The following is a 24,353-nucleotide window of genomic DNA, read 5'->3' as shown; positions in this document are numbered from 1 at the left end:
GAAGGACAAGAGAACTGAATAGAATACAGTATTACAGACAGAAGGAAAGGAGAACTGAATAGAAAGTAGTATTACAGACAGAAGGACAGGAGAACTAAATAGAATACAGTATTACAGACCGAAGGACAGGAGAACTAAATAGAATACAGTATTACATACAGAAGGAAAGGAGAACTAAATAGAAAGTAGTATTACAGACAGAAGTACAGGAGAACTAAATAGAAAGTAGTATTACAGACAGAAGGACAGGAGAACTGAATAGAAAGTAGTATTACAGACAGAAGGACAGGAGAACTAAATAGAATACAGCATTACAGACAGAAGGACAGGAGAACTAAATAGAATACAGTATTACAGACAGAAGGACAGGAGAACTGAATAGAAAGTAGTTTTACAGACAGAAGGACAAGAGAACTAAATATAATACAGTATTACAGACAGAAGAACAGGAGAACTGAATAGAAAGTAGTATTACAGACAGAAGGACTGGAGAACTAAATAGAAAGTAGTATTACAGACAGAAGGACAGGAGAACTAAATAGAATACAGTATTACAGACAGAAGGACTGGAGAACTGAATAGAAAGTAGTTTTACAGACAGAAGGACAGGAGAACTAAATAGAATACAGTATTACAGACAGAAGGACTGGAGAACTGAATAGAAAGTAGTTTTACAGACAGAAGGACAGGAGAACTAAATAGAATACAGTATTACAGACAGAAGGACAGGAGAACTGAATAGAAAGTAGTATTACAGACAGAAGGACAGGAGAACTGAATATAAAGTAGTATTACAGACAGAAGGACAGGAGAACTAAATAGAATACAGTATTACAGACAGAAGGACAGGAGAACTAAATAAAAAGTATTTTTTCAGACAGAGAGACGGCCAGACAAGAATGATAAATATAAATAAATGATTTTAGTTTGCTGTGAAGTTTCCCCGAACCAGGATCAGTGAATCCAGCTCCAGTTCTGGTTCAAGGTAAGCTCCACTTTTGTAGCGAAGCTACCATATAATTTACTTTGTCTGTCCGTCCGTCATTCAGTTGGTATCACTATGGGGGAAAAAGTATTGTTCTTAATCACTACCATGGAGAGGAATGAATATTTTTTGTTTCTTTCTGAGACATAAAATGAATAAAGTGCGGCAACAGGGTGCTGAGCCCTGGGAATGAATAGTATGTGTAATTTGCTTACATTGGTGGAATTATATTCATGAGATGACACCAGAGAACTAAATTTAAGCTGACTTTCAATGTACTACATATACACAGGGTCTGCATCAGTGGCGTGCATTGGGTAAGGGGGGGGGGGTAATGGGATGTCAATACACCCCTATAAATTAAAATTGGGAATTCCAAATTTTCTACCCCTTGATGGCTTTACAAACCCTTGGCAAATAGTTAAGGATATAGATGATTTTACTTTAGGTTACATGTGGAGAAATAATAAAACAAACACGCACACACCCACACACACACACACATTCACATACACACACACACACACTTACATACTCATAGGTACACACACACACACACACAAACACATATTCAATTTATTTATATACTTTGTTTTCTTTTTAACAGATTAACATTTTTAGTATCGAAGCTACTCTATAATTCGAAATGTCCGTCCGTCCGTCTGAGACAGAAATGGGGAAACATGATTTTCTCGGCTCCTATAAAAGATAGAAGGCTGAAATTTTTAGAGATTAAAAATGTTAACATTCTTCATATTTTCAATAAGTTTCATTATGGGTGCTAGATCGATTCCTACATTTTTCAACAACTATTCAAGATAAACGGCTGAAATTTTCAGGGATTGAATACTTTAATATTCTGCATACTTTTATGAAGTTTTATTGAGATTCGTTGAATGGTTGGGGTGCTAGTTCGATTCCTAGATTTTAATGTTTTCATGATTTTCTTTACTTCTATTTAGAATAGACGTCTGATATATTTAGGGATTAAATAAGTTCACAATTTACATATCTCCACAAAGTTTCATGAAGATTTACTTATTGGTTAAGGTGCTAGATCGATTCCTAGATTTTCTCATTATTAATCTTACAAGGTTTCGTGATTTTTTAGTTTAATGTTTTTTTATGAAACTGCTCTTTGAACTTCGCTACTTATGGATGTTGTCATCCTTGTTACTTCTTGTGTTCAAAAAAGAATTGTGTAGTCAACATCAAAAGGGGATTAAAATATCGTTGCGTCGTAATAATGTAAGTCATAGCCATTTTTTCGACAACGTATTAAAAAAAACTTAATACTCTATATAAGTTAACTAGTTGCTTCGACCCTTGCCTCTAGATGAGGGCCGGTATGGGTCAGCCAAGGGGTTTTTATAAGGCAAAAGGGTCACCCCCCCCCCCCGTTTAAAAAAAAGGTGTAAAAAATTGCGCTGAAAAGGCGCTTTTTTGACCGATGAGTGTTTTGATTATTTAGATGATGGACATCTAAGCGGTGTATCTACCCCCCTGAAAGATAAGATAACACTCCTCTTGTTGTCTGTATAACACCCCTCTCGATTTGGGTGTAAGGTGGTGCCAAAAATCAAAATTAAAAATTCCAGACTAACTATTTTGAAAACATTAGTTTTTTAATTGATTTAAAATTAATTTTAGGGTTTCTGATTCACTGGAAACAGATGACGTAGCACAGGAGCTGTTTCATAACATTGAACAGGTAGATAGATAGATAGATAGATAGATAGATAGATAGATAGATAGATAGATAGATAGATAGATAGATAGATAGATAGATAGATAGATAGATAGATAGATAGATAGATAGATAGATAGACAGATAGATAGATAGATAGATAGATAGATAGATAGATATATAGATAGACAGATAGACAGATAGATAGATAGATAGATAGATATATAGATAGATAGATAGATAGATAGATAGATGGATAGACAGATAGATAGATAGATAGATAGATATATAGATATATAGATAGATAGATAGATAGATAGATAGATAGATAGATAGATAGATAGATAGATAGATAGATAGATAGATAGATAGATAGATAGATTATAAATAATTATAAATTCAATGAAGGTAACATATTAATTAAAAGTACACAGAGATGTTTGTTTTCAGTTAATTAACATTGTTCTTAATTTATGCAAATTTTAATTATCATCTTATTTAATTAGGCTTATGCCTTTTGTAAATAGATCAGCAATTATGAGGGATAAGACAATGGACTATAAAACATTGTATATAATTATATATACCCCTTTTAATGATAAATAAAATTACCCTCAAATGTAGATTCAAATTATTTGTTTGGAAACTGCTATTTTTTTATCAACCATCTAAGATTTGATAAAGGTACTTATAGTTTTAAGCCCACACATAATTGAACTTTGGGCAATGTATTTGTGAAAAACAAAAGTTATAAATGATGTTATTTATGTAGTATTTAATTAAAATTGTGTTTCTATAGACATAATTCACAAGAATACATTCTCATTATATTAAAACAAGAAAAAATATGTCCGCAAGTAACTGAATAAAAGGGTATATATTTGAGCAAGTTATGTTATTTATGTAGTATTTAATTAAAATTTTGTTTCTATACACATAATTCACAAGAATACATTCTCATTATATTAAAACAAGAAAAAATATGTCCGCAAGTAACTGAATAAAAGGGTATATATTTGAGCAAGTTATGTTATTTATGTATTAAAATTGTGTTATATAGACATAATTCACAAGAATACATTCTCATTATATTAAAACAAGAAAAAATATGTCCGCAAGTAACTGAATAAAAGGGTATATATTTGAGCAAGTTATGTTATTTATGTAGTATTTAATTAAAATTTTGTTTCTATACACATAATTCACAAGAATACATTCTCATTATATTAAAACAAGAAAAAATATGTCCGCAAGTAACTGAATAAAAGGGTATATATTTGAGCAAGTTATGTTATTTATGTAGTATTTAATTAAAATTTTGTTTCTATACACATAATTCACAAGAATACATTCTCATTATATTAAAACAAGAAAAAATATGTCCGCAAGTAACTGAATAAAAGGGTATATATTTGAGCAAGTTATGTTATTTATGTATTAAAATTGTGTTATATAGACATAATTCACAAGAATACATTCTCATTATATTAAAACAAGAAAAAATATGTCCGCAAGTAACTGAATAAAAGGGTATATATTTGAGCAAGTTATGTTATTTATGTAGTATTTAATTAAAATTTTGTTTCTATACACATAATTCACAAGAATACATTCTCATTATATTAAAACAAGAAAAAATATGTCCGCAAGTAACTGAATAAAAGGGTATATATTTGAGCAAGTTATGTTATTTGTGTAATATTTAATTAAAATTGTGTTTCTATACACATAATTCACAAGAATACATTCTCATTATTTTAAACAAGAACTATCATGTTTGCAAGTAACTGAATAAAAGGGTATAATTTATAATATATTTGAGCAAGTTATGTTATTTATGTAGTATTTAATTAAAATTGTGTTTCTATAGACATAATTCACAAGAATACATTCTCATTTTATTAAACAAGAACTATTATGTTTGCAAGTAACTGAATAAAAGGGCATATAATATATAATATATTTGAGCAAGTTATGTTATTTATGTAATATTTAATTAAAATTGTGTTTCTATAGACATAATTCACAAGAATACATTCTCATTATATTAAACAAGAACTATCATGTTTGCAAGTAACTGAATAAAAGGGCATATAATATATAATATATTTGAGCAAGTTATGTTATTTATGTAATATTTAATTAAAATTATGTTTCTATAGACATAATTCACAAGAATACATTCTCATTATATTAAAACAAGAACTATTATGTTTGCAAGTAACTGAATAAAAGGGTATAATATATAATATATTTGAGCAAGTTATGTTATTTATGTAATATTTAATTAAAATTATGTTTCTATAGACATAATTCACAAGAATACATTCTCATTATATTAAAACAAGAACTATCATGTTTGCAAGTAACTGAATAAAAGGGTATAATATATAATGTATTTGAGCAAGTTATGTTATTTATGTAATATTTAATTAAAATTGTGTTTCTATAGACATAATTCACAAGAATACATTCTCATTATATTAAAACAAGAACTATTATGTTTGCAAGTAACTGAATAAAAGGGTATATTATATAATATATTTGAGCAAGTTATGTTATTTATGAAGTATTTAATTAAAATTATGTTTCTATAGACATAATTCACAAGAATACATTCTCATTATTTTAAACAAGAACTATCATGTTTGCAAGTAACTGAATAAAAGGGCATATAATATATAATATATTTGAGCAAGTTATGTTATTTATGAAGTATTTAATTAAAATTGTGTTTCTATAGACATAATTCACAAGAATACATTCTCATTATATTAAAACAAGAACTATTATCTTTGCAAGTAACTGAATAAAAGGGCATATAATATATAATATATTTGAGCAAGTTATGTTATTTATGTAGTATTTAATTAAAATTGTGTTTCTATAGACATAATTCACAAGAATACATTCTCATTATTTTAAACAAGAACTATTATCTTTGCAAGTAACTGAATAAAAGGGCATATAATTTATAATATATTTGAGCAAGTTATGTTATTTATGTAGTATTTAATTAAAATTGTGTTTCTATAGACTTAATTCACAAGAATACATTCTTATTATATTAAAACAAGAACTATTAAGTTTGTAGGTAACTGAATAAAAGGGTATAATATATAATGTATTTGAGCAAGTTATGTTATTTATGTAGTATTTAATTAAAATTGTGTTTCTATACACATAATTCACAAGAATACATTCTTATTATATTAAACTACCCATAATATATTTCAATAAATAAAAAAAACAATGATGACAACATCCACAAGTAGCGGAGATAAGAAATTAGATGGGCATATGTAATAGAAATCTACAATAAAAATTTCAGCTATCTATCTTAAATAGTTGCCCCTATAGAGTTACGGACGGACTGACTAAATGACGGACGGACGGACGGACGGACGGACGGACAGACAGACAAAGTAAATTATAGAGTAGCTTTGCTATCAATAAGGGAGGTGGAAGGGGGTTTCCATGTATTTTGTTTCATTTTAGGTTAGGTTAGGTAATATACGGTACTGGGTAGCCCGGAAGGTTAAGGATACCGCATTTATAGCACCCCACAGGGGCTAGGCATAAAGAAAAAACACCGTTGTTTTTTTTTTTTTTAATGGGGGAGGGTTTGTGCTTGTTTCGCGCTTTGAAGGAAAGCACTAATTCTACTTTCCGACCTAATCCCAAATTTCTACCATGAACTAGTTAAAATTTGTTTAATCAGAATTGTTTTCATTCAAATAAAGTACATTTTTTATATTTTTTCATAAATTTATAATTATTATTTTAACCCTTACAGATCGGGCCCCTATTCCCACCTTAATAGATCGGGGGGGGGGGGGGTCATATTGACCCCCCCCTCGATCTCGGCTTCTGTTACAGATACAGACGTAAAATTTTTTTCTGGTGGTTCATGTGTATTTTTAGAGAAAATTACTTTTTCTAGTCATAGCGGTCAGGCCGCTCCTTAGCCGCTTTTTAGCGGCCAGCCGCTAAATTTTAAAACAGCTGTAATGCGGTCAATTTTGCAGCTAGGATGACCAAATTTTAGGACGAACTTTTATTTTTCATAACAAAAAAATTACTTTTTCTGATCATCGCCAAAAAACGGAAAATAACGGAAACCGCCATTTTCGGCGGTTACGGCGGTAAAACGGCGGTTGGCGGCGCCAATTAATATTTTTATCTGTTTATTATTGCTCAAGGATTTACCAAAAAAATTTATAGGTCTCTAGCTGTAATAGAAGCCACGATATTCATTATATATGTCTGTAGTAAAAGCCGGACAAAAAACGGTCATAAAGTCGGTCAGGGTGCGGTCAAACGGTCATAACACCACTTTTCTCATAAGGTCATTGATATTCACCAAAAAATTTTTAGGTTTCTACCTTATATACAAAGTCATAATGTAGAAATTAAGATTTATTTAGAATTTTTTTAATTTTGGTGCTACCCAACCGACTTTGACCGGACACCACGACCGACACAGACCAGATATCCTAATAAAATCAACTCTTGCCGACGTGTAATTACTAAACTTAAAAAGTCATGAAGTCACAACTCTCTATCTTACCTACAAAAAAAATGACATTGAAAAAATAGAGGGGGGGGGTCAATATGACCCCCCCCCCCGATCTGTAAGGGTTAAATTCTTTTTTAAAAAAAGTTAAGCATAATATAACACATTAATTTGTTTTATTTACAACAGTTTGACTTTTGCAAAACGTTTGATTTTATTACAATCAATATTAACTAGCTGTTACGCCCCTAGAGGCCTCTAGGGGCACTTGAGGAGGAAAGAGTCAAATTTAATAACCCAATTTCTTATTTTAAATTTTAAAAAAAAATTGGGGGGGGGATTTTTCATTTTTTTTTTTTTAGGGGGGGGGGGGTTGGGGGTGTCTCACCCCCCCAAAAAAATAGTTTTAAACCTTCCCGGGACCTATGAGAAGCTACCCTGTTAAGGAGAACCCGATCGGTTCAGCGGTTAGCGAGATCCTTCAGTACAGACACACAGACACACAGATACACAGATACACAGACACACAGACATCCTGTTACTTTAGTATAAGGATTATATCACTACTTTATCAAACAAGGATGACAACATCCATAAAATCAAATCTCTGAAACAGTATGACAACCAAACATTAACTCTTTCGGAACGCAATCCTAGCCGTTCTCGAAATCTGAATCTCAAGCCCTCCGAATGACCAACATGTGAAGTTTACAAATGTGTATTTATTACCATGAAAACAGTGAGTCTAAAAACAAAAATATAAGAATCAATATCATAAAATTAATGGTTATTATTTTTGTAACATCGAGGTTGCGTGATTTCAATTTAATGAAAAATATGAAATTTATAAAAAACTTTAAATTGGCACGAATCATATTAAATAGCATCAGAAATTGATAATTTTAGAATAAAATGATCAATAATATAAAGGAAAATATTCGTATGTCAAAACTTAGCAGTTAAATGGTCTATTTATTGAAAAATTAATGTTTTAAAATTTCTTCATAAAATCATACCATTTTACACTTAATTTCAAGAATTAAAGATAAATTCTTACCACATATGATGTCAAACTAAGCAGGAAGGCTTATTTGAGATATTCCACACATCAGAGCACATGTATATTAAAGCAATACATTATTTTTATTCACTTAGCTCCTCACGTGGGACTAATCAAAGGAAAAGTGCGCGTTTCTTTTGTCCGTTTACAAGCCACGCGCCGCGCGGAGATAGTTAGGAATGCCGCGTAACACACTCATTCTCTAGGAAATTTGGTGTAAGGAAACAGGGATTAATGGGTTCGAACTTGCCAGGGAATACAAGAAAAACATACCGAAACACACCCGTCTATTCACTGGGAATCGAACACAATACCTCATCTTTGCAATATGCGTGCAGACAGTGTCCACGAAATCACAATCTCACAACACATAAACCACAAGAGTTTAAAATGTTATGGCCATAAGGCCTAAAATTAATTATGGTAACTCGCGAATACCACAATAACTCAAACCGAGTCCACTACCACATAAGGATAGGAATAAGGAATGGGAAAAGCATTCAACATTCATGAAATGCACATTTACCACTCACACATCTCATTATATCATGGCCTCATAATCTCAATTAAAATTAGAATTACAGACCATGTAATTGCGAATACATGAATTAATAATCAATAGTACCTAAACTTTGATTAGGTATCTACATAATAATAGGCAAATGATTTTTATATTAAAATCGCATCAATGATTAAATAATCAACTCAAACTTTTTTCATCAAAAGAAAGAAAGATTAAATAATGACATTTTTTCTACTAAATCTTTTTGCTAGAAAAGAAAAGTAAAATTTCATAAAAAACTTCTCAATATTTAGCATTTTTCTCCGGCGGAAAAATACTCGTGCTTACATCTAAACATTTCTCAGATAAGATAGGTAAGATCCTTAAATCTAAACATGTTTTATAAAATAGATACTTAAATCTAAATAAAATATGACTGTAAAAAATCATCAAACTTCGGAAAATTAAAATTTCATAATTTTAAATCTTCGTGAATCAAATTTGCGTAAAATTAAAAATGCAATTAATATGCAAATTAAAATTACCAAATAAAACAAAAGCTCAATATAAGAAAAGAACTTCTCTAAATGCTGAATTTGCAATTTCTCTCTGTTTTAAGAAGAAAGCAACTTATACATATTCAAACAGTCATAATTAAGGCAATTTGGGGCCTCAGTTAGAATGAATCCCTCAAGATACAAACTAACAAATCCATCAAATATAATAATTGCCATGTTCCAGCTATCCTGTCGGACGTTATGTCTTTCCATCACAATTTTTGATACTGCATAATTTCTAACAGGATTTCTGGCGCAGGGCTACATCAACTGAACAAACATAATTAGTGATGTTTAAATCAATTCAAAAATAAAAGAATCATGAATAATTCAAAGAAACTTTTAAAATCATTAATCAAAGCAATTGAAATTAAATAAATTATCTTATGCTTTAGTTTTGCCGTTCTGCGGTATGTCTGTCCGAGGAAACAGAGCTAAGATACACCGTAGAGCGGTCTTATTAAGCTTAAATCTTCGAAACTCAAAGAATCTACTTAATTCAAGGCGAAAAAAATCTGCATTTTTTCTTTAGGAACATCGGTTAAAAGGTAAATAGTAATAATTTTAATATGCATGTAATATTAAATTATTTATGTGATTGTAATAAATCATAAAGAAATATTTAAATGATATAAAACTCTCATTTTGTTAATTTCTTATCATATCAAGTTTCAATCCAACAAGGATAAAAATGTTTATATCTGCGTAGGCACCTAGGAAATTTTCCGCGAAAAAAATCCCTGGTCCCGGAAAGACTTAAATCATTGAAAGAACTTGCGTAAACGTATAAAAAACTTAAGTTTGCATTTCAAATGAAAAAATCTTGCATCGATTTGAAAATTTAAACGAAATTGTATCAAATTTTGCGTTACTTAAAAATCTTAAGAAATGTTACCCATTTCTTTTAAAAAATACTGCTTCAATTTTAATATATGCGATAAAAATGAAGGTAGAGTTAATTTAAAATATGCATAGTTTATCTTAAATTAATTCTGTGATATTTATATAAAATAATAATCAATATTTTAATAATATCATACATCGTGTTCATTATTATAAATGCTTAAACATGAACGAAAAATATATATACCTAGGAAAATAATTGCTAAAGTATTTTCTCAAGGTTTAAAATTGTCCGAAATCGCTAGGTACGTATATTACTACGAATCTCTGCTCTCGGAATGAAAAAAAATCTTTACGCGTGGATTAATAGGAATCCCAGCTTCCGGAGTGAACGAAAACTTTTGTACATGAATTGTTAAGAATCTCTGCCTCCGGAATGAAAGAAATCTTTAATTTGCTTACAAATTTAAACAAATATCTTGATTTTTTGCGATAATCTTTTAAAATAATAATGAGGAATATTTTAAACATTATCATAATAATATTACATGTTGTTTTCTTTACTTTAATGCATTATTTCATATGAGAATCTGAGAAATAACATTTTTTAAGTAAACGTGAACCATAAAAAAAACTAGAAAAATAATTTGTAAAAAATCTATTTTTCTCAATTTAAAATCTGCAAATCATTTGGTATTTAATACACACAAACTTTTGCTTTTCAAAATCATACTTAAAGAAACAAAATCTTTTTAAAATCTGCTTTAAAAGTCTAAACAGTTTTGTAGAATTTTTGTGCTTAGGTATGAACAATAAAATTAGTTGAATAATGAATACTTATTCTTTACAGAACCCATTTGGTTCCCTTCACAAGCCTAATATATAACTTGTGATATATTTTTTTTTTTTCTTTAAAGATCATTTTCACATAATAGTTCATGTTGTAGATTAGATATGTGTGGTTTGAAAAATTTCAATGACTTTCTGGCGGCAACACCCACCATATTTCCACCCGCCGTTGGCAGGCCTCTTACCCTGCGTCGGGCGGCCAGCTTGGCAGCAACCAAGTCGATTCTTGATTCATAACACCACCAGGGCACGTAATAAAAGTGTGGCTGTCATAAAACTTAGAATCATCTACTGGCTTTTGTCCAGCCGGAACCGAAACTCCCGTCGGCTCTTGTCCGGCCGAGACCGAATTTCTTATCGGCTCTTGCCCAGCTGGAACCGAAACTCCCGTTGGCTCTTGTCCAGCTGGAACCAAAACTCTGATCGGCTCTTGTCCAGCCGGAACCGAAACTCCCGTCGGCTCTTGTCCGGCTGGAACCGAATCATTCAGCGGCTCAACACCCGCCGTAACAAAGTTATCAACGACTACAGTATCGTTACCAATATCATCAGGAATAACTGCAGCACAACTAACATCATTATCAGTAATAACCACGGCAACACCCGCCGTAGCCAGGTTGTCAACGGCTGCAGCACTAGCAGAACCAAAAGGTGCATCAGCAGCGTTACAAGCAGAACCAACAGGTTCAATAATAGCATCACAAGCAGCACCAACAGTCGGCTGCGGCTGAACATCTGAGCTTTCTGGTTTTAAAAACCCTATAGCTTCACTTTCCAACTCGAAATCTGAGCAGACAACATACCTACTCTTTGCTAAACCATTAGCACTAACAGCAAAATATCCAGATCCAAACAGGCTGGAGTAAAGCATGGTTTCTCCTACTGAACGTTCAGAGTAGGGAAACATCGATGGGTGCAGGTGCCCTACGAGCAAATCAACCTGCCCATTAACCAAAGTAAAATCTTCAGGTTTCATATCAAACAAAACAGCTGCCTCCACAGGATTTATGGAGCAGATCGCCTCTTCACGACCAATGAGAGGCACTACCACAGGTTCTAACATGTGATAATTCTTGTGTCGATCAACTAAACATAGCTTGACCGTCGGGAAACATTTAACTTCACCGTCAGCTAGAGAAATTCTTGCTGAACGTCCAGTAAAAGGTAACTGAAGTTTATTAACAAGTGACTGGGTTACCATTGAAGTAGTTAAACCAGTGTCCCACATGGCCTTCACTGGGACCTTCTGGCGATTAATGTCAACGACGTCTAATTGTTGTAACATTAACATTAGATTCGCCTCAGGGGAAGTATGTACTTCATAGACGGCGGCAGCCATATCAACACTCTCATGCAAGAGGTTGTTATGGGCCTGACCACAATTGTCCACTTTGCAGCCGCCTATTACATCTGCCTTCGGGCAATCCACAGATTTATGCCCTTTTTGCAAGCAAATCCAACAGCATCCAGCACTCTCCACAATACTCTTCCTGTCTGACACTGACAGGTCATGAAATTTTGGGCACTTGTAAAGTAAGTGCATATCATTACAGCCACTAACAAAACATGACTGTTTCATCTTAGATTTACCAGGTTTACCTACGGCGGTAGCGGCTGTCGCAGGGTTACCTTTCTTCTTAGAGGGGGTGTCCATATCAGTCGAACACCGCATTAAAATGGCGCCACGCTGTTCTTCAATAATTTTTAACAGCTTTGGGACGTTTGGGACATCCATCGAGCCCAATGATAAATTGAGCTTATCTTGAAAATCACGTGGCAACTTCTTGGATAACATCTCAAGAAGTATCACAGTCAACCACTGGCTAGTGGTAACTTCATCATCTTCATCATCTTTAGTCAGCTGCTCTAGCTGGCTAACTGCACCACCAAACTCTGCTAAGACTGTCACAATCTGGTTGGAGTCCGACGGTTGAGACTTCTTCTCCCATTGGTTGAAAAGGCAGAGCATCTGACGTGTTTTAGACTTGAAACGCGCGTCAAGGTAGGCCCACTGAGATTCATGCGATTGAATCTGAATTAACTGGAGTCTAAGCTCTTTATTTTTACAGACCTTTTCACTGCTTAACAATAACTGTAAATACGACGGGTCTTGTCCTACAGTAAGCTTTTTAAAAGTGTCTTTAAAACTTATGTAGGATGCTTCCAGGCCGTCGAAAGATGGAAGAAGACGTTCGTCGACACGATTCATATATCCTGGCGTGAACATAGAACCGGCGGCGAACTGTGATGTGCCAAACGGTGACACAAATGGCGATGCTGTCGAGGCACCCGCCGTCGTCGTGGGTGGCTTCACAGGTTCAAGCTTAACCTCAGCCAGCCGTTTCATCAAAGCAGACAAAGTGTTTATAATTGCATCAGGTAAGGGAAAATATGGCCCTTTAATAACTTTCACAATCTTCAAACATCGATCATAAAGTTCAGCCTGATGGTTAGGCAAATTATCACCAACAACATCAACAACACTTTGAATGTCACTAAGCTCTTCTATAGCATCAAGAGCATCTTTCAAGGCACTATAGTCTTTTTGCACAGTAACTATATCAGAATAAATGTCACTAAACTCATCAAGCTCTTGGATTCTCAAACCAAGCTTGCTAAAACCGCCCATGATGCTGTCGAACGTTTCGAACTTGTCGTGGACAAGGATTGACTCCTTAGTGAGATGTCTAACATTAAGTTCTGAAGTATCACTGACCAACTTCATCACTCTATTTAGCTCACTGGTTAGGGCATCAACGGCTGGACGCAGCCGCTTACTCAATTGTTCACCTTTATTCTTTTTAGGACCCATAATTGTCACTAAAGTTAACTGTACTGATTATGACTATAATAGTAATGTGTGGTAAGGTATCACAACCAACACATTCACAAAACTTCACAGAATGTTCTTAGTTCCATCTGTTCTGTCTTGTTTTCATTCTTTCGGAACGCAATCCTAGCCGTTCTCGAAATCTGAATCTCAAGCCCTCCGAATGACCAACATGTGAAGTTTACAAATGTGTATTTATTACCATGAAAACAGTGAGTCTAAAAACAAAAATATAAGAATCAATATCATAAAATTAATGGTTATTATTTTTGTAACATCGAGGTTGCGTGATTTCAATTTAATGAAAAATATGAAATTTATAAAAAACTTTAAATTGGCACGAATCATATTAAATAGCATCAGAAATTGATAATTTTAGAATAAAATGATCAATAATATAAAGGAAAATATTCGTATGTCAAAACTTAGCAGTTAAATGGTCTATTTATTGAAAAATTAATGTTTTAAAATTTCTTCATAAAATCATACCATTTTACACTTAATTTCAAGAATTAAAGATAAATTCTTACCACATATGATGTCAAACTAAGCAGGAAGGCTTATTTGAGATATTCCACACATCAGAGCACATGTATATTAAAGCAATACATTATTTTTATTCACTTAGCTCCTCACGTGGGACTAATCAAAGGAAAAGTGCGCGTTTCTTTTGTCCGTTTACAAGCCACGCGCCGCGCGGAGATAGTTAGGAATGCCGCGTAACACACTCATTCTCTAGGAAATTTGGTGTAAGGAAACAGGGATTAATGGGTTCGAACTTGCCAGGGAATACAAGAAAAACATACCGAAACATTAACACTTGTGTCAGAACTGATGAAGTAAAATATAAAATGAGGAAATCTAAACAAAATTGTAAGTAAATTTGTTTCGAAACTGCAGAAATACATGATACTGTTAAAGGACATAATTACATATATAGAACATGATTATAGAGATGCTTCGCTGAAAACATTGTTCTTTGTTGTCCTAGGAATCAGTATTTCTAAAATCAGATGAATAGAATAATCATATCACATGAAAAATTGTTGTTTAAAAAGTTAAAAATCCACACTTTTTAAATGGACGTACGGCCTTTCTGATAACGATTATAGAGTTGCTACACTTTCTAAATTTAACCTCACTACTACTGTAATAACCATGCCAAGTTTGAAATCGATTGGACAACTCTAACATGAATTATTAACTCTTTCTATAGAATTTTGATATATTTCTAAGAAACCATTTGTAAATTGTTATCAAAGAATATATTTATTCAATAGAACTGTATAATTAGTTATTCTTTATTTACATAGAGCAAATAAACTATAGATTAATCTTCAAACGATTTGAATCCTTATACTAAAGTAACAGGATGTCTATGTGTTTGTGTGTCTGTGTGTTTGTACCGAAGGATCTCGCTAACCGCTGAACCGATCGGGTTCTCCTGAACAGGGTAGCTTCTCATAGGTCCCGGGATGGTTTATAACTATTTTGGGGGAGGGTACCACCACCCTCCCAAGAGAAATCACAATAAAATCGAAATAATTTAAAATATTCCCGCCGCATAGTGTCGCTGTGTAGAGACATGAATTTAACAGCTGATCAACATAGACAAATTATTTCTCAAATTAGATATTTAAAATAAAATAAAAACATTTAAATGCCACTAGAGGCCTGTAGGGGGCGTAGCCGCTAGTATAATATATAGTAGTATTTGAGGGAATTCTAAATTTAGATTTAAAAATAAAAGATAAAAAAGATCGGGGGGGGGGGGGGGGGGTACAAATTTTGAGGGTCGATTTCTCTTATGAAAATAGTTATAAACCCGACCTGGATCTACAGCTTCACTGTAAAGGAGAACCATATCGGTTCTTAGGTTAGGAAAATCCTGTTACTTTTATAGAATGATTTATGGTACACAAGAAAAAATCTGAAAAAATGGATTGATGTATAATGAACCTTAGGAAAAAACAAAGTAGCTTGATGTCTGTCCGTCTGTCCGTCCGTCTGAAGCTTAAGATCTCGGTAACCACTGAACCGATCTAATTCTACTCTTCAGGGAATATACCTACTGGTCCTGTGGTGGTTTTAGGCTATTTTTTTGGGGGATGGGACAACCCAAACCCCCCCAAAAACAAAAAAATCCCTCCCCCATTTGTAATTGTATAAAATAACAACTTTAAGTAACTTTATTTGATTTTAAATTGGCTGTTTCCTGACTAAAAGTGTCCAAAGCCGTGTCTCATATAAAATATTGATCCTTGTTATTTCATTTAGTTTACGAAGCAGGCGAAGCGGGCAGCTGAGAACTTGGAATCAGCTGTGGAGGCGAGCAAGAATAAAGTCATCAAAAACAAGGAAAAAACACACATCAACAAAAATCTAATTTCGCGGATTTTTTTTTTATTTTGTAACGAGCGTCAACTTTCGTGGAAGCACCTATGGGAACTTGAGATGCTAAGGGGAGTCGACACCCCCCCCCCCATTATCAATGTATCTTTAGTTTTTAAAAGAAAAATAAATTCTATGGGCGATGTCTCAACCTTACAAGAATCTTCATCGGTTAGCGGTTAGCAAGATCTTCAGTAGAAAATAAAAAGATAGATATCCTACTACTTTTGTATATCGGTTACTAAGTTTTCGGGCTAATTAAATGCCAATACAATAAATTTTTGGGCGTTATCCTCTTAGAAATTTTTTTTTCAATTTTTTTCAATTTTGTACCCCCCCCCCCCTCCCCCCCCCCCCCCCCGACTACCGACGAACAACTATTTTAGGTTAGGTTAGGTTTTAGGCTAGGGAGCCGAGCGCTGCGGCTAGGCAGGCAAGGGGGCCGAGCGCTGCGGCTAGGCAGGCAAGGGGGCCGAGCGCTGCGGCTAGGCAGGCAAGGGGGCCGAGCGCTGCGGCTAGGCAGGCTAGGGAGCCGAGCGCTGCGGCCAGAGTTCATAGTTCGCTGTCGGGGGGGGGGGGCCCGGGGGGGGTGGGTACTCAAATTTTCATTATTGAAAAAAAAATTTCTAAGAGGATAATACCAATTTTTGCTTGAAAAACTTTTTTAATTCATTCTTTTAAATAGTACTAGCGGATTCAAGTAGCCTAAAACCATTATGGGACCTATGTGAAGCTTACCCAAAAAAAGAACCCAATCAATTCAAAAGTTATTGAGATCTTAAGCTTCATACAAAAAAACCTTTCTAAATACTTTATATAATAGTATTGACTTTCATGTATTTGATGGGCAAATGCATTCACCCTACAAAATAAACTCTGGATCAACTGCAGTTCACGGTAAAATATTCCTGGTAACAAATATTTCCAAAAATCTATGAATTTTATAGGCTGCTAGCTGCCAAACAACTGAACGTACAGATATCATGCTCGCACACTTTTTTAAGCGGCATAAGAAGGTCTACAAATAATCTGGAATAGCCATAAATCAATAATGCATAATTATCTCGCAGTGCAAAGAAATGCGCAAAAAAGACCTATTTTACGCGTTTTTTCTTCAGTGAAGCTTTCCCTGTGCATCATTGGATCTTGGCTATTCCAGATTATTTGTAGACCTTCTTATGCCGCTTAAAATGGTGTGCGGGTATGATCTGTACGTTTAGCCGTTTGGCAGCTAGCAGCCTTTAAAATTCATAGCTTTTTGGAAATATTCGTTACCAGGAATATTTTACCGTGAACTGCAGCTGATCCCAAACTTTTATATTCTATGTTTAACGTCTCTAGTATGCTTGATTAGATGTATCTTTAAAGCAAAGCCACCATTAAAAAATTAAGATTTGAAAGGCTTTTCTTTGTGAAAAAAAATATAAAAAAGCGTGCAAATTTTCAAAGTTGCCTTTTATAAGTTTGTAAAACAAAAATTATGCACTTAATGTTGGAGTTTTAGGTGTGCTATCTATTTCGCGATATTTTTATCTGCAAAAGTAACAGGATGTCTACCGCTGAACCGACATGGTTCTGCATTATAGTGACGCTTCTTATTGGTCGAGGTACCTTAGATAAAATTCATTTATTTCAATTTGAAACCAAAATTTAAATTGGAGGTTCAACTTCCCCTCGCTCTCTTTCCTGAATTCGCTAGTCGTAAAATACAATGTGATGCATACGAGGATGTGATTGGACCCCCCCCCCCACACCTGAGTTTTGATGTGTGTTTTGGGAATACAGGAAACTTTTGACGGGCTGGATGGAATGAGAAAAGGCATGGAAATATTATCCTTTATGTTTCAACAACCCCTTATACATGATCCTCTTTGATTAAGTACAGTATCAAAAGAAAATCTTTACTTCTATTTCGAAGAGGAACAAATCAACCCCTCCCTTCCCACGAAAAAAATGTCAGTGGTAAAATTTTTAAGATGATTATGACGTCATACGATAAAATAACCAAGAAGAGGCCAGCATAAACCATTGGTCAATTACAGTGTATACTGGCCTCTCATTAGCTATTCGATGACGTCATAATCTGTGGAGGAACTTTAATCATCTTCTAAAATTTTATGACTGGGGGTGGGTTCTGCATACCCAGTGGCGTGCGAACCGAAGGGGGCATTTGGTTCAATCGCCCCCCCCCCTAGCGACCAAAACGCCCTCCCCCTGCCCCCCCAGCCACCGCCCCCCCCCCCTGGCCCCCCCCTAAATGTTGAAAATTGCCCCGTTTTGCCTGGGGGCACTTTGATTTAGGGGGGGGGGGGCAAAATTTTGCAAAATCTTCAAAATGCCCCCCCCCCCCTAGACAAAGTGCTTCGCACGCCACTGTCCATACCCTTGACATTACCTAATTTAAAGAAAAGATTTGCTGCCAAAAATGAAACGGGATGGCACCAAAAGGCTAATTTTCGCAAATGAGGGTGTACATAAACAAAGCCTCCACTTAATATCCCTTGGAGGGGGTGGGGGCAGGGATAAGACAATAGCCGATAAATTAATTTACATCCACAAAGATCATACACTGAATTACCCCTTCATTCTGAAGGTTAAAATTATTGGTTGAAACGTTTAAATACTTGAAACTTAATGATACAAGCCGAAAACGTTATCATAAAACTTTGGGGACTAGTGATATGAACAGCCCATTGGTCCCTCACTCTCAATGGGGCAAATTAGAATTGGGCCGGATATCCGGTTTGGCCGGTTATCCGGCCGGATATCCGGCAGGATACCGGATATTAAAACTATACGGTTACAGGATATCCGGCTGATTTTTGGCGCCGGATATCCGGTTGGCCAGATATCCGGCCGGAACCGGATATCCGGCATTAGAAATCAGCCGGATATCCGGTATCCGGCCAAAAAAGTATCCGGCCCAACCGTAGGGCAAATTGACCAAAAAGGATAATGCTTATGAAGGTATGGGAATGGTTGGAGATTTTAAAACTGCCCTGGAAAAGAAAAGTTCACTAATTAAGTCTCTAGGTGAGTTAAAGTGTTCTAATAGAACAACATGATTTCTCGTATTCATTCGAATCCGGTGGATAGGAACCGGTTCTCATCCATACGAAAAAACTATGTCTTGCATAGTATTATATCCAGCTTTCTACGAATATAGAAATGTACAATCATAAGATTAAAACCAGTTTTTTTTGCCGGTGCCTTCGGCACCTCGGTGCTAAAAAAATTAGTTTTAATCTCATAATTGTACATTCTATATCCGCGGAAAGCCGTTTATAATACGATGCGAGAAATAACTATTCTATATTTTGTGTCGGTCCATCCGTAACTAATAGCTTTGATCGTTAATTTAGGCTTGATAGAGTTGTTATATTATTTTCAAATTTGGCAGGGTGATTCCTGTATAGGTTAGGTAAAATTTTTTTTAAAAATCTGGACACACTAATACTGAAAACAATAGACAAGTCTATTTTGCCGTTTATTAGATCTGACTGGAAGCAAAAATAAATTCATTTAGCATTTAGGAAAGGGGTGTTTAAAAATGAAAGAAAGAGGATTTTTTGGTAAAAATGTAGGAATGCCATGACGTTTGTTATGCATATAGTTTGTTTGAGGTTCAAACCTTTTTCAAAATTGTATTTCAACTTGGCCAAACAGTATTTCTTGGCAGGGATATTAAGGGATAAGATAATGGCCGATAAATTGATGCACATCCCCAATGATGATACACAAAATAACATCTACTGTAGATTATAATCAGAGTTTGAACCCTTTGTATACTCAACTTAATGAACCAACATATCAAAAGTCTACTAAAATCTCCAAAGATGTTGTACCATCGAATAAGAAAGCGTTATTATAAAACTTTGGGGACTAGTGTAATAAACAGCCCTACATTCCCTTACTTCCTGATTTCTTAGTTTATTTTTGTCACTAGCGGCTGTTATCCTAGCATTTTAGGGGCTTTGTATTGGTTGTGCAGAATCATAGTCAAAGCCCATACTTAAACTTACATAAAGCTTCCCTAAAATGTAAAAATAATCGGTTCAGTAATTAGTAAGATATTAACAGTAAAAAAACAAGGATGACAACATACATAAAAGCGAAGCTCTGAAACGATAGGACACACGGACATTAACACTTGTATAGTGGCAGAACTGAATAATCAGAATTTAAATGAATAAGAGTCAAAGCAAAATTGTGAGTAAATTTGTTGAAAAACTTCTTGATACAGGATAATGTTTATGGACATACTTACATTTTTAGGACTTGATTATAGAGTTGCTTTGCTTATAATATTGTACTTTGTTGTCCCATGAATCAGTATACCAAAAACATTCGGATAATTAGATCACATAAAAAATTTTGTTAAAAAGTTAAAAATCAACATGTTTAAAATGGACGTACGGACATTCTGGTAATGATTGTAGAGTTGTTACGCTTTCTTAATCATAACTAACTACTACAGGAATAACCATGCAAAGTCGATAGGACAATTCTAACATGCCTAAATTAACAAAAAAGCTATCTGTCTCAGACGTACGGATCGACCCTAATTATAGAAAAGCTTCGCTTACCAGAATGTCCGTGAGTCCATTTTAAACATGTTGATTTTTCTACTTTTTTAATAACAAATTTTTATGTGATATAATTATCCGATTGATCTGATTTTGGGTATATTGATTCCTGGGACAACAAAGTACAAAATTATAAGCGAAGCAACTCTATAATCAAGTCCTAAAAATGTAAGTATGTCCACAAACATTATCCTGTATTAGGCAGTTTTTCAACAAATTTACTTACAATTTTGCTTCGACTCTTATACATTTATATTCTGATTATTCAGTTCTTACACTATACAAGTGTTCATGTCCGTTTGTCCTACCGTTTCAGTGCTTCGCTTTTATGGATGTTGTCATCCTTGTTTTTTCATGAATTAGTTTTTTTTGCAAAGAAAAGTATAAATTCTCCTAAATCTCTTTGAAATAAGATAATTCTAAAATGTTAAAATTAGGGTTGGGCCGGATATCCGGCCATTTTCAATATCCGGCCGGATACCGGATATTGAAACTATCTGGCCGGATATCCGGCTCTATAATTTTTTATACTTTACACCAAAAATCTCTGCTTTTTAAAATTTTAAATGGCTATAATTTTCTTATTATTGAAGCTAGAAGAACATTTTTTCTGAACAAGTTTAACTTTATATAAATTTATAAAAGATTTCTGAAGAAATTTTTTTTTGCTTCTTTAGTATCTGGTAATTTGGCCGGTTATCCGGCCGGATATCCGGTAATTTGGCCGGATAACCGGATATCCGATATCCGGCCAAAAAAGTACCCGGCCCAACCCTAGTTAAAATGTCATACTTTCAAAACTTTTCTCATTAAATATTTTTTTCTAGACTTTTCAGTAGATTATTGAACAAATTAAATTAGGGCTCAGCAGTCGCATTTCTGCAGTTTTTCTAGCCGCTGTATTGGCGGCTGCGGATTGCCTAAAGTAAATGTTATTCTACTCGCAGCTGCTGAATGTTGAATCGTTTGCAGATGCAGCTTTCAGGCATAGTAACGAAACAGCTTATAGTGCCTAATAGAAATGACGTCATACAATACAAATGACCAATCAATGATAGGCCAGTATACATTGTAATTGAACAATGGTAAAATGTGTACTGTCATTTGTTTTGTATGACGCCATTTTTTATTAGGCACTATAAGCTGCTTCCCAGTAACAAATCCTATTTTAAAAAGTAGTAAGGTTATTTTTGACAGAACCTCAAGAATTCAATAACAATTAAACCTAATTTAGTTTAGGTAACCTTCCCATAGGTCCCCGGATGGTTTTAGGCTATTTATTTTAAGATTTATGTCTTGGGGAGGTTTAAGTCTATTTTTAATCTTCAAATATGATGTTCACATTAGCTTTTGAATATTTTTTATATAGGTGAATCTGTGGACAAAACGAATTACAAACCCGACAAGACATCAATTTCACCCCCAACAGCCACTGACGATACATTAAAATCCGATGAAGTTATTGACTCAACTGAAAGTCAAACAGTAGAGGTTGCGATTAATGAAGAACAAGTAGCATCAAGTGAAGATTATCAAGAACCATATCAAGAAAATCCGTTAAGCTATCAAATTGAAAATCCTCCAACTTTTGAAGAAAATCCGCAAAATTGCCAAGAAAGTCAACTAAATTATCCGACAAATCTTCAGCAAAATCATCCAGAAAATATTCCTCAGAATTATCATTCATTACCAGCACAATTAAATCACCAAAAGTCTATTGTAAATCAATATAATCATATTCATGACCAACTGCCCCCAGTGCCGCGAATGCCGCAACCCCGTCGCGCTCCCACATATCCTGTCAGAGAAAATCCGCAAATGTATCATACTAATCCGCCTGATTATCCGCCGCCGCAACTGATCAATGCACACTTGCCACCGGGTGCAATGGACCAGCGGATACAATATCCGCCTCCGCCGCCAACAAATGAGCATCCGTCCCGCCCGAACCGCCAGAGGCATCCTTCTGGCGGCAGGGGAAATAGAAGACAAAATTCTACTCAACAAGAAAACCAGTTTAATTGTCCGCAGGTAATTCAATTTATCAAATTAATCGTCAGGTTTTTTTTGTAAATACTAAGGAGAAAACTTTCCTTAAATCCTGAACTGTTTGTTTAAATTTTCAGCATTTTCACCCATGTTTTTCTTCTAAAGGGTCAATTTTGCTTATCATACATCGGGATGTACGGACTATTTTCATCTATTGTCTTACTTAAATTCAACACATTATTTGACTAGTCACTCTTTTTGATTTTGTAGAAGCTCTTTATAGAACCTACAAAAATGACCAAAGATAGGCCAATACACAGATTAGATTATCAGTTACATGCCTGTATACATTTTAATTGACCAATGGTAGGCAGGTAAGACGTCATTTTTATAGGCACTGTAAAATGTACAAGTTATGTCTTATTTTCAGGCCCAACAGTACCAGTCGCAGCAACCGCCTCAGATAAAACCAGTTTTTGATTTGACCAATTACGACGACCCACCTCCAAACCATCCAATGAGAATGAATCCTGCGTTAGCCAATCACAATACAGGATACCAACGTCCCCAAAGTATCCACATAAGGGATGATAGCAAGCCATCCAATCACAACTCCCTTGAGCCTGAACTCTCATTGGCCAAATCAAACGATGATGTCATGTCATCAGCTGATCATGAAAAGCCCGCGAAATGCAATGCAAATGTTGAGAAGAGACAGTATGATTCCAGTGTTGATGATAACTTCAAGCCAATTAAACCTTTCAAAGATTTTGAGTTGGGCAAAGATGAGAAGAGTAAAAATGAAGATAATAATCTCAAAAAGGAAAATTATGCAATATTTTTAACCAAAAAATAGCCTAAAACTTACACAGGAACAATATTTATATGTATAATATGTCTTCGCTTAAAGTGAAAACATTTGCAAGATTGTAAAGGACACACAGACATACATTTTTAATTTTTTGGGGGGGTATTAGCAACCCATAACATTAATCCGCATATAAAAGTAATAGGATGTCAGTCTGTGTGCAGCTAAGAATTTCGCTAACCGAGCTTAGCCGATAAGGTTCTCCTTACAGTGACGCTTATTTTAGGTCTAATAGGAGAAATCACCCCCATACCAAAAAAAATCTTTACTTTTTTCTTTTTAAAACTTAAATGGAAAGAGGATCGAGCCCCCCCCCCCCTACTTTTCTTTATAAATAATGCAATTTCAAAATGTGACAGGACTCTCAACTGCCCCAAGATCTTATTTACGAGAAACAGATGTCCATGCCGGCTATGAGCAATTTAAATGATAATAACAAGGACACTTCGTTGCCAAGGTAAATCTATACATGCATTTTTATAAGCGAAGCTTTTTTATACATAGGGTCCGTCCGTCTGTAACGGAGAGCCCTTTTCGTTAATTTAAATAGGTTAGAATTGTCTTATCGATTTCAAACTTTGCATGATGGTTCCTGTAAAAGTTAGGTATGACTTAGAAAGCTCAGCAACTCAATAATCATTACCAGAAGGTCCTTACGTCAATTTAAAACATGCTGCTTTGTTACTTTTT

General features: G+C 34.4%; 1 protein-coding gene across 1 annotated transcript in view; it reads left to right on the top strand.

Annotated features, from left to right (window-relative positions):
• Window positions 1–24,353, top strand: part of LOC145320206 (uncharacterized) — a 106,024-nt gene that overhangs the window by 66,396 nt on the left and 15,275 nt on the right. The window contains exons 32-39 of the mRNA XM_080162645.1: window positions 927–985; window positions 2,636–2,696; window positions 16,107–16,191; window positions 18,010–18,039; window positions 19,188–19,253; window positions 22,176–22,837; window positions 23,226–23,627; window positions 24,023–24,120. Coding sequence (XP_080018771.1) covers window positions 927–985; window positions 2,636–2,696; window positions 16,107–16,191; window positions 18,010–18,039; window positions 19,188–19,253; window positions 22,176–22,837; window positions 23,226–23,627; window positions 24,023–24,120 — 1,463 coding nt within the window. The remainder of the gene's footprint in view (window positions 1–926; window positions 986–2,635; window positions 2,697–16,106; window positions 16,192–18,009; window positions 18,040–19,187; window positions 19,254–22,175; window positions 22,838–23,225; window positions 23,628–24,022; window positions 24,121–24,353) is intronic.

This window comes from Acartia tonsa, chromosome 5, assembly GCF_053477335.1.
Source record: "Acartia tonsa isolate MP-2025a chromosome 5, ASM5347733v1, whole genome shotgun sequence".
NCBI classification, from domain to species: Eukaryota; Metazoa; Arthropoda; class Copepoda; order Calanoida; family Acartiidae; genus Acartia; species Acartia tonsa.
This window is presented reverse-complemented; position numbering and strand designations above follow the sequence as displayed.